Source organism: Trachemys scripta, chromosome 2, assembly GCF_013100865.1.
Source record: "Trachemys scripta elegans isolate TJP31775 chromosome 2, CAS_Tse_1.0, whole genome shotgun sequence".
Taxonomy (NCBI): Eukaryota; Metazoa; Chordata; order Testudines; family Emydidae; genus Trachemys; species Trachemys scripta.
In genome coordinates this window covers 172,575,358-172,587,130 of record NC_048299.1, presented here as the reverse complement: position 1 = coordinate 172,587,130, position 11,773 = coordinate 172,575,358, and the positions used below count along the sequence as shown (strand labels likewise).

The following is an 11,773-nucleotide window of genomic DNA, read 5'->3' as shown; positions in this document are numbered from 1 at the left end:
ATTAAATAAAGACATCAGCTGACACGAGAAACCTATTAATAGTGCCATGATGCTGATGAAGTCAGACTGGGAAGTGATACGGTTTTATATACACAATGGAAAACAATCTGCCATCAAGAAAGCAAACAGCAAGATATCTTTCCAACCCTGGTTATCCAACTCAATGTGTTTGTAAATACAGCAATGTATTGTGAAGGCTATATCTATCCTAACACGAGGAAATATGAACAAAGAGGCTGATGTCTGGCTGAGTAAACTCTAAACATATGTAACGTTAGGACATTATGGATTTTTTAATGTGGGACAGCTTGTGATAATGTGGCACAGATTAGAGTAGCCATTTGTGAAAAAATTAGGTCAGAATCATGTAGATAAGGTGCAAAGAATTCCAGAATCATATTATTTTCCTGAAATAAATACAACTCGAGTCATGTTTTAAAGAAACAAAATTGGCTAATCAAGAACGGATTGCAAATTATATTTAATTAAATAATTGCTGTAGGTTTAGTTTGATTAAAATAATGGAGGGCCTGATCTTGCAGTCCGTAATCTGGGCAAATATCCATTGGTTTCAATAGGAATTTTGCCTGTAGTGGGTTTATTCCAAGTAACATATATTTCATAATGGGCTGGGCCCTATTCCAGCAATCCCAGCAGAGAATATCTCAACATACTAAGCCCTTCTTTTGTGCAGAAGTGATATTGACATATGTTGGTTATTTAATCTGAGAACGAAAAAAACTTGGGGACACCTCAATACATTTGTATTTGAGGGAACCTGGACTTAAAAATAGCTTGTCTTCCCTTTCTCATGACCACATCAATAAACTGACTTTGAAATTCCACCTATGTCTGTGTTTCAGTTTTCTGTCACCTATCTATTCTAGGTTTCAGAGTAGCAGCCGTGTTAGTCTGTATCCGCAAAAAGAAGAACAGGAGTACTTGTAGCACCTTAGAGACTAACAAATTTATTAGAGCATAAGCTTTCGTGGACTACAGCCCACTTCTTCAGATGCATATAGAATGGAACATATATTGAGGAGATATATATACACACATACAGAGAGCATAAACAGGTGGGAGTTGTCTTACCAACTCTGAGAGGCCAATTAAGAGAATTAATTATTAATTATTAATTAATTGTTATTAATTAATTAAGACTCAGTCTGCTGAGCTAGAATTGATATGCAAACTAGACACAATCAACTCCGGTTTGAATAAGGACTGGGAATGGCTAAGCCATTACAAACATTGAATCTATCTCCCCTTGTAAGTATTCTCACACTTCTTATCAAACTGTCTGGGCTTATCAAACTGGGCTAGCTTGATTACCACTTCAAAAGATTTTTTTCTCTTAATTAATTGGCCTCTCAGAGTTGGTAAGACAACTCCCACCTGTTTATGCTCTCTGTATATGTGTGTATATATATCTCCTCAATATATGTTCCATTCTATATGCATCCGAAGAAGTGGGCTGTAGTGCACGAAAGCTTATGCTCTAATAAATTTGTTAGTCTCTAAGGTGCTACAAGTACTCCTGTTCTTCTATCTATTCTAGCCACTGATGTATGCTCATCACCAGGACAGTGAGTCTTTCTGTTTCTCACTGTTATAGAGTGTTTTTTGCCCTTTGTAGGCCTTTAAGATAATGAAGATAGTCTCATAGGTTGTTGTATGGGGGCCTTGTTTGGGCAATTCCAAGACAGACTCTCTGCCATATACAGCATGGCATCACCCTACCAGCGCATAAATGCAGTTTATAGCATCAAGGTGTACACAGGCATGAAGAGCCCTATGAGGCCTTTTTCTGCTTTATTTGGTTTTAAATCCATTTTCAGCACATCTTTTCAGATGCCAGATGATCTAGAGCCATTAGTACCTGCACAAAGAGTTTGTTAATGCACAATTAAGGTTGCTTGGTCATGCCTCCTGCCCTTCTAAAAACTAGGAAAGAGAATCTTGCTGCAAATATGTATTTTACTCTCTGGTGAATGTCAATTAAGCTTAGATCCAATGTGGAATTCTAAACTTAAGCTTAAATAGCTTTGGAGATATTGCTTCCTTGCAGGGGCAATGGGTGCTAGGCATTAACTGAGTTAAATCCTGGGGGGGCTGAGATCAGTTTGGGAAGGATTAGAGCCAATTTGAGGTACAAAAAATATTAGAAGAACCAATAGGAGTACTTGTGGCACCTTAGAGACTAACAAATTTATTAGAGCAGAAGCTTTCGTGAACTAGCTTATGCTCTAATAAATTTGTTAGTCTCTAAGGTGCCACAAGTATTCCTGTTCTTTTTGCGGATACAGACTAACACGGCTGCTACTCTGAAACCTAGAAGAACCAAGTGATTTTGTAAACAGGATTTTTAGGGGGAAGGTGTGATACCTCAGGAACTCCTTACTCAAATAACCCCACATTTGGGCCACTAACCCTACACTACACCTTCATAAGGCACAGCAAATGTTGAGCCAATCTGAGTCAACATGTGGATTTAAGAGCATTAGGAACAGTTGTGTTTTAAATAATTAGCCACTCTGAACCATAGTTAAGGTGGAACTACCATTCTGCTATCCACCAAAATAGGTGGTGATACAAGAAAAATGTCAAAAAAACAAAACAAACCAAAAACACAGCCCAGGTCATTTGACTCTAAAACTGTATTTTTCCTTCCTTCCCTGACGGTGACCCTGGCTGCAGGCTGGAGTGAGGAGGCTGCTTTTCTCTGATCCTAGTCTGCTTACATGCCTCAGTTCACACCTTTGCCTTGCGGATTCCTGCGATGTCCCCCGGCATGATGCTGGTCTTGTGGAAGACCATGTTGAACAGGCTGTATGTTTGTGTTTCGCTTAAGCCAGAAAGCAGGGGAAGAAGCATAGCCCAGAGTATTTATTTATTTATTTATTTAACAACGAAGTCAATCAGTGAAAAAGGAATGAACTTTAATGAGGTCTTTTCACACCTGACAAAGGTCACCAAATCCTTTGCTAAAGCAGTCAGAGGGCCAATTCCCTTTAAAACACGGAGATCAAAGGTGCAACCCCCACTGGAGTCTTGTTCTCGCTGAAAAGTCTGGTTTGTAATTAGTTTACATGTCCCCCTTCACACAAGGGCAGCCCATCTTGGTCTCAATGGAATTGCCCCAGAGCGCCTAAGAGGGGAAACTGGCCCTGAGTCTAACTGAAATATCATAAAAAATGTATGGGTCTATTACAGGAGTGGGTGGGTGAGGTTTTGTGGCCTGCAGGAGGTCAGACTAAGATGATCACAATGGTCCCTTCTGCCCTTAAAGTCTATGAGTAACAAAGTGAAGTCTACAGCATCCAGTACATAAGTGTTCTTTGGACGCCAGCAAACAAACTGGTCACCAATATATGGAAGGGTTGCAGGATGTTTGAACATTTCAAATGCATTTTCATTCCATTTGTGTTCTTAATAAAACAAATTTTCAAAATTTTGGCTGAATGTATTGATTTATTTTAAAAAGCCTGGTTTTTCAAGCAAAACAAGGAAATGTTCTGTTTGACAAGTTTTTACCAGCTCTATTTCCTTTGGCTGTGGGATTTGATAACAACTTTTATTGTATGGTCAGAGTTAGTTTTTAAACCTTCTCTTCTCGTTTGATTTACCTAGCATACAGTCCCTTCATGCAGCATCCATCCAGCTGCAGCCGTCTTAAACCAAAGGACTTAGAGTGATGCAAATGTTAACTATGGGTCCATCTTTCCTATGAATACCTCAGGGTCTGGTCTAGGTCCTACTGAAGTTAAAGGGACCATTAACTTTGCTGGGAGGAGGCTCAGTTCCTCTGGATATAATATTTCTTATCCAACCCCAGCACAGTTACTGGATTTTTTAATCTGAATCCTTGTACACCCTGTTAGCCATCTCTTAGGGCACAAGCAAGGCTCCGCCACCCCAGCTATCATGTGGTTTGCCAGAATGGCAACTTTATGAGTTAACTTTTTCATGAGGATAGATTACTGACCTCTCACTCAGCCCCCCTGCCCCACCTGGAGGACCAGTGGACTGCTTTTCATCTGGTCCTTTTTGTCTGGCTTGGGTGCCCCCACCAGGAGTTAAAACTCCCATTGGCATAACTCTCAGGGCCATTGGAAATATAAGCCTTCCCACTGCATCCAAGGGCAGTCACAGGGAAGGCCCAGCCTTACTCCAACCATCTTATTGACATCTGGGAATATTAACCACCAGACCAATACAGTAGTTAAAAATATTTATTTCTAAAGATATTTACCTTGACAGGCACAAAGCATTTCCCGATTTCACACAGAAATACATAAAACATGCATAGACCAATATGGCCCATTCCAATGTATATTCAACATGGTAAATATAAAGGAATAATTTGTAGGAACATAAATATTTGTTAAAAAAATAAGCACATCATAAAATTCCATCAGCCCTCAGTCAGCAAATTCAATAATGTGAGTAAATCCACTGCTATAAACAGTCACCCGATATTAGCCTTTTGATTTCATTTTAAACAACCCTCTGTCTCCACAAATTTACATCACACAAGACACTGAAGAAAACCTTAATCTAGCAACACTTTCTGTTACACATCAGGGTCAGTGGATTATTGGCAACCTGCAATACAGTACAAACCCTATTATTAGACCTTCAGTTGTCCAAATCTCCCTATTATGTTAAACAAGATCATGTCCCCTGTTGTCTAATATTTATGTTGAAAATTCCTTTCTTTATCCAAAACCTTGGTTAGCCAAATAAACACAACGTCTGCCCTGCCGTTCAGATAACTGTGGTTGTTCTAGTAAACCAGACTGCTGAAAAAGGCAAAGGGTTGTGGCTGATAAGTAAAGGCAATACTTTGTAAAAAATACTTTTGCAGGAGTGCAACATACAGTATGTGAGGTAGACTTGTATCTATGCAATGACTGCTGATTAAAGTAGCACAATGTTGTTCACTTTCCATTTTAATTTATAAGTAAAAAAAATAGTCTCTCCTTTCAAATCTTGATTTCTCTTCTTTTTAGGAGTTTCTGTATCAGGTATTCCTTGCAACATCTTTTGGCATTAGTCTTTTTTTTTCTCCCTGAAATCTGCCAAACTGATCAACAACACTCCATTTTACACCATCTTTTCAGAAGCAACATTCAAACGTTCCCTTTATTCTGACAGACGGCTATCAATCAACGTTTGTTAATGTAACACATCCAATTGGAGTCCAGAAGGATGACTTGTTAGGTCTTTATTGCTTTTACCTTGTCCAAATATAAGATTTCTTTAGGTTCTCTTCTAGCTATCTTTGGGGTGGAGGTTAGAGGGTGGCTTAATATTTAGAACAACATGCCTTTGCCATGTGGAATGTGAAAGTCAAAACAGAGCTTCGGCAATGCTCTATCAGTTATTGTTGATGGAGCAGGGTTAGGGTTGGTGATCTCCCCACTAAGAAGTTGTTTTCAGACTTTCCCAGATGCTTTGCCTTTTATGTGTTCTGTTATGCTTCAGCCTCTTCACTTCATGCAGTGCAGCCTTTAACTTTGCGATACTGAAGGAAGCTTTGATACTGTTACCAATGGCTTCTAGTCTGTAAGAACAAGAAAAACACCAAATACTATTATAAAAATTGAGATCAATCTTGTGTGAATAATAGTTGTGTGTGAGTGTGTGTGTAAAATCAGCATTTTGATTAAATAAATCTAAATCTAGATTTATGGGGTCAGATCCTCACGTGGAGTAAATTACCGTAGATCCATTGGAGCTGTACTGATTTAAACCAACTGAAGATCCAGCCCATTAGATATTGTGGCAAGTTTGAAAACCCTAATCCCCAGAAATTGTGTGTATCCAAATTAAAAGATATTCTGTAGTTGTTGGCTACTTTTTACTATTATTGTTTTTTTTAGATTAAGTGGAACCCAGTTTTAGTGAATTCAGATAACGGGTAAAATTTTCAAAAGCACCTAAGTGACTTGGGCCCAGATCCACAACTTCCTAACTTCCATTGATTTAAATGGAAGTTAGGAGCCTAAATACCTTTGGTGATCTGGGCCTTAGAAACCTAAATCTCATTTTCAAAAGTAACGTAGTCCCTTAGACTCAGTTAAAGCCAATAGAACTTCTGCTCCTGTGTGCCTATGCCACTTTTGAAAATGGGACTTTGGCGCTTTTGAAAATGTTACCCATAGTCAAATTCTGTTTAGAGAGAAATGGAGTAAGTCATAAATTGCTTCAAGAATGGCAAGCTGCAAATTGCCTCACAGGAGTTGCTACTGCAAAGTTGTTCTTTGAAAAACTGGGCTCACTGCTGTAGGGTTTCATCACATTGCATCACTTATGTCGTTCAACTGGGATTACACTGCATTGCAATATGGCCAGCTAATGCCACTCAACCTATTACATGAGGATCTCCAAGTGCCCTCTCAACATTAATTTAATTTAGCCTCACAACACTTCCAGGAGATAGGTCAGTATTATCCCCGTTTTACAGATGAGTAAACTGAGAAACAGAGAAGTTAAGTGAGTTGCCTGTAGGCACACAGGGTCTGATAGTGCAACCTTTATACACTTATATTCCTACTCTTGAGTCCCATTGAAGTAAATGGCAAAGTGGAGAATAGAACACAGAAGTCCCAATTCTCAGGTCCTGTCTCTTTCCAGCCTTACCCCTTTGTGTAGTAGTTTACAATGGCCGCATTTTGCACTCACTTTGCATAGGTTTCTTTGACCACATAAGGGGCAAGGACGTGGAGAATCAGACCCACAATGTTCTATAAAGCCAGCAATGCCTCGCTGAATAGATGGCGTTTTTAACTTGGGTACATGAATAACTTACATTTCAATAAATGTGGAGTATGCATGAAAAATCAACCCTGAATGAATTTCAACTTTTACAAGGCTAATAGGGACACATTAATTTCAAACAGTTCAGATCATGCATGAGCACACTAAAAATCCATGTATATTTCGGTCAAGATTTAAGCTGCTCGTACTCTGTTCCAGGCTGATGTTCTGCTAAGCCTAGAGCACACATCAGAAGTGAGCAGTATGGGGCTCAATTGTGCAGATAAGGATTTAAAGCTGGGGTGGCCAAACCATGGCTCATGAGCCACATGTGGCTCTTTTACAGTTAAAGTGTGGCTCGTGCAGTCCCCCCCCTTCTCCACCTACCAGATTTTTTGTGAGGAAGCCCTCTACCTTGCAGCAGAGTGGTGGGGGAGGGGCTTATGCCTAGTGGGGAGGGAAGTCTTGGGGCTTCAGCCCTGCAGGGCGCATCTGCTGTGGTTGGGGGTTCAACAGGAATGGGGCTAAATCCCTGAGCCCCAGCAAGTGCCTCCCGTGGGGCAGAAGCCCCGAGCCCGGGTAGGTGCGTCCCTGCTCTTGAACTTCTAAAGTTTGTCTTATGTGGCTCAGAGGGTCAGTAAGTTTGGCCACCCCTGAGTTATAGGATGAGCAACAATCAAAAGAAATAGTCAATGCTTTAGGGCTCCATTCTGCTCCCAGCTGAAGTCAGAGGCTAAACTCACACTGGTTCAACTGGGAGTAGGATCAGTTGCTGTGTTTATACTTTATTGAAACTTCATATCATCAGCCTGTTCAGGAGCGGGTACGGTAGCTCACCTTCTCATTTTCCTGCTGTTAAGTAGTTGCCTGTGCACACACTTCAGTCCAAGTCCCAGGCAATCTTCACCTTTGTTAAGATGATCCCAGCCCTTCTCCATTGTGGACTGAGCCCTGTTTACATAAAAGAAAACAATATTGTATTAAAACACAAGGCTTCAATCTACCTGGTGACACTTTTACATGATCCATCTTCTTAAGCTAAGAAATGTAATGGATGCTTCTGGGCCAGATTGCGTATCCTTAATGATGCTGGTGAGTTGTCAGGCAAGTAGTGCCCCTGACTTCCCTGGGACTATTCACCTGAGTAAATACTCACCAACATGAGTAGATATACCACAACCTGGCCCTTTACAATGAGTGCAGTTCAAAACTGATTACAATAATAATAATAATAGTAACCCACCAGAGTTCTTTTCCTGTTTGGCAGAAGTTCAGACACCTCTTGTCTTTTTGGTTGGCACACCGGCATCTCTTGCTAGATTCTGGTTGCTTCCGAGGGGTTGTATCTTCCAGAGACCGCCTCGATCGAGAAGGGCCACCAAGCCCATACGGCACAGTCCGCCTATGATCAGAAAATCAATATGAAAGATATTAATTGAATTCATTGCCTTAGAACTGAGGGGTGTGTTCTGTGTCATCTTACCAATGGGACTGTTTTTGAGAGTAAAGGTTGCGGGATTGGGAAGGCTCTTTTGGTCATAACTTTGGGATTATCAGAAAAATTTCCACTGCAGTACTGTGATTACAATGTCTGCTTCCATGACTAATGCGTTTTTAATCATGAATTAAGAAATATGAATCAATATGCAATAGAATGCAACAGAACCTGACCTGTCTGAACTTTGGTAAATTGCAAGCACAGAAAGAATCAATTAAAAAAAAATTATAGCGATCCTCAGCTGGTGTTAATAGGCATAGCTCCACTAAAGTCAATATTCACTACACCAACTGAGGATCCGCTTCACCCTTAACGAGGAAAGTGAAAAATGTAACATATTCTGCATTGTACCCAAGCCCACTATTCTATAAAATGTAGTAATTCACAATGGGGTCTCCCAGCCATCCTTAAGAACTAGTGAGGTTTCACCGAATATATTTACAGTTATTTAGAGCCAGATTTTGCTCTGAAGAGACTCCCAAAGAAAATTACCACTCCAGGGGAATAAGGGTGGAAGAAACAAGACACCAGCATTTCAACCTTCTGTGCTTCTCAGTGAAAAGTATTTTATAGCATCAATCATCCTGTCCTAACTATGAAATAGTCTTGGTTGTATCTTAACACTTTAAGAATTCTGGAAAGGCTAGAATTGCTGTGCCTAGTGTTAAAAGTTATTTGCTTCATCCATAAGGCCAAATCCCACTTGCTTTCCTCATGTGAGTGGTCTCTCCAATAAAGTCAATGGGAACACTGGTGTGAGTACAACAAGCAGGAGTTGTGGCTCTATATTAGTATAGAGAAATCTGTGCTAATAAATACTGTTCCATCCTCAATCACTCATTCCTCTCTAGCCATCTTAAAAATATTCCTCTAGAGCAGTGCATGGCCTTTTTAAACCTATTTTTCAACCAAAGTAAAACGCCTGCTAAAAATGCACTGGATTCGTTGCAGGGTTTGGCATGAACTCTTTAGATGCAGCCTATGAGCTCAGGCGCTCTCACTGATCACGCTGGTGCATTCGCTGCACGGAGGAGGTTACATTTGCTGGTGTCCCAGGGAGTCATTGTCAGTGGTGCCCCTTCGAAGCACACTGGGGCCCTAATTAAAGGGAACCATAGCAACCGGCTCACAACAATCGCCCCTAATGCCCGGGTGAACGGGAGGTTAGAGCGTTCCAAGGGCCCCCCACTTACTCCGGGGTGTTGATCCAGATGATATCGAGGTGGCAGAAGTAGACACACTCCTTGTCCATCAAGGAGGAGCAGGAGCAGCGCTTAGACCTGCGCAGCGGCCAGGTGGCGCTAGAAGGACGAACCTCGGCGACAGAAGCGGCCGCAGCAGCGCTCAGTTCAGCACCTAAGGCTGCAGGGGAGAGAGCGAGAGCAAAGGGGTTAGCAGGCGAGTGACCCCGAGAGCACTTTGCATCGCAGCTGCTGCATGTAACAATTGGGCCCAAGCGGCTCTGACCTAGGCACGCGCTGGCGGGAACGCAGTGGTAGGAAGGGAGATTGATTGGTCCCATCGTCATCGATCTATCTAGTTACCCCCCGCCCCTGTCCAGATCTTTGGCTCCAGGGTCTAGCAAAGCGGAATAGCTCACTTGCATGGCTGAGATTAAATTTGTGTCTGAAACATAATCACACTCATCAGAGGTACCAGGGCGCTGGGGGGCGGGATTACAATTCTCATGCTGTCTGCCTGCAGGACTCTGCATAGTTCTGGGGCATTTAACTCCGTGGTTTACTGGAGGTGTTCAAAGGCTGGTGCATTTCTCTGCTTTGTGGTAAGGAGACACACACCCAGCGGTTGTTTAAGGATTCCCCAGCCGTCAGACGGTAATTTTCCGATTCCCCTCCGCCCTCCCTTTCAATCCTCGCTTGGGGAAGGTGAGGGAGTCAGGGCAGTGAAGATTGCTCTGGGCGCTGGGGTCCCGCCTCCGGGACCTCGGCTCTTCTACTTGTCCCTTCCATTAACCCTCTCCATGCTCAGGGGCTGCGACGACTCCCTGTAGCATCTGTCCCCACCAAGGGGGTGGCTGCGCTTGTGATTCTGCATCAGAACCACCCGGTTTTGCAGCCTTCCCGCCTCCCTTTGATTGGGCCACCCAACTCCGGGGAAGACACGTTGTTTGGGGAGGAGAACTGATGGAAAGAAATCAGCACACCCATAAGTGAATATAGACCAAGCAAGACTTCAGCGCCCCCCAAACCTGCAGGAGTCTGCGGGACACAGGTTTTACTGTAGGATTTGGGGCGGGGGGTGATTTTTAAACCTCCCATTCAGTAGTGGGAGATGACTGATTCACACCCATTGAACAGCGTCGTAATTATGATCAGCCCCGTGTGATGGGGCTGCTGCTCTGCCCGGGCTAGTTCAGTCATCTCGGGGGAACACAAAAGCAAGTTATGGGGGCGAGGGGAGCAAATCCTTTCCCGAGGTTTGCAGAAGATAAGGGGGGGGGAGAAAGCCCAGGGAAAGCCCATTGCGGGACCTGCCCACGCTCCTGATTTAGTCCTGTGGACGTTTGAACACCGTGAGCTGTCCGTATAAAGGACTAGGTAGTTCTGGACCATTCTCCTGAAATCCCACCCGGGTCACTGGAACAAGTTGTACAGTGGCGGTGCTGAGAGCCGCTGAACTATACCGTACACCCTGCACATGGTGAAAGTCGCTTCATGCCTGGGGGTGCAGCAGCACCCCGAGTTGCGGCACCTCTGACCCCGCCTGGATGTGAGCGGAGCAGCTGCGTTAGTGGTTAGCTCCCCGCACTCCGTCCTTGCCCCCCAGCTCACACCTACCTGTGTCCTGGGCTCCTGGGCAGAGCACGAAGAGCAGGGAGAGAATCATCTGTGTACAATCCATCCCGCCTACGCCAGCCGGTCGCTCCTTTGCAGCCCAAAAGCACAAGCCACGAGCCCTGCTCCCTGCAGCGGTTAGTTCTCAACTGCAGAGCCCGGGGGAAGCTTTTCACCAGAGGCGCCCTCGGAAGGGAAAGCTGCTCCCTTGGGACAGGGCGAGCTGCAAACCCAGTAACAGGCTCCAAAGCAGCGCTGGGAAACCTGGAGGCTCCTTCTCCAGCGCGACTGCCTGAGCGCTTCTGGCTTGGACAGCTCTCGCCAGCTCCCTTTTATACCGAACCCCCATAGAGCGGGTAAACAGCTCCTACTTTATTTTATCCGGAGACAATGTTATTGTGTTATTAGTCACCGAGAGGCAACGTGCAGACCGAGATAAGGCCAGGCTGGAAAGGAAACCACTGCAAACTTCAGAGAGGCAGACGCCGTCTGACAATCCAGGGGCCGGGCTACACGCTGGCAGGGTGGGCGGTGGGGAGTGGAGAGAGAGAGAAGGAAAATAAATAGCCCGGGCAGACCTACAAGAAAGAAACCTGAGGTCAAAGGGCGCCGACGGCATAGAGCCAGTAGGGGGAGCCCCTGCGCCGAGCTCCTAACACCTGACCAGATGCTGCTGCTTCGGCTGCCGCAACCTTCCCCTCCCCACTCCCCTCCAAGG

At 43.9% G+C, this 11,773-nt stretch overlaps 1 protein-coding gene across 1 annotated transcript; it reads right to left on the bottom strand.

Annotated features, from left to right (window-relative positions):
• Positions 1 to 4,230: 4,230 nt before the first annotated feature.
• On the bottom strand, positions 4,231 to 11,555 carry EDN1 (endothelin 1). The gene is made up of 5 exons (XM_034762320.1): positions 11,059 to 11,555; positions 9,454 to 9,622; positions 8,006 to 8,164; positions 7,600 to 7,713; positions 4,231 to 5,566 (listed from the first exon to the last, which is right to left on the bottom strand). Exons 1-5 carry the CDS (start codon positions 11,120 to 11,122, stop codon positions 5,425 to 5,427), a joined length of 648 nt encoding a protein of 215 aa, XP_034618211.1. The 5' UTR covers positions 11,123 to 11,555; the 3' UTR covers positions 4,231 to 5,424.
• Between the last annotated feature and the right edge of the window lie 218 nt (positions 11,556 to 11,773).

Excerpts from the sequence above, each read along its gene's own strand:
- EDN1 (XM_034762320.1), bottom strand. The coding sequence starts at position 11,122 with ATGGATTGTACACAGATGATTCTCTCCCTGCTCTTCGTGCTCTGCCCA. Across the intron at positions 9,623-11,058 it reads CCCAGGAGCCCAGGACACAG|CCTTAGGTGCTGAACTGAGC; the intron begins GTAGGTGTGAGC and ends TCTCCCCTGCAG. Across the intron at positions 8,165-9,453 it reads ATCTGGATCAACACCCCGGA|GCGGACTGTGCCGTATGGGC; the intron begins GTAAGTGGGGGG and ends TTCTGATCATAG.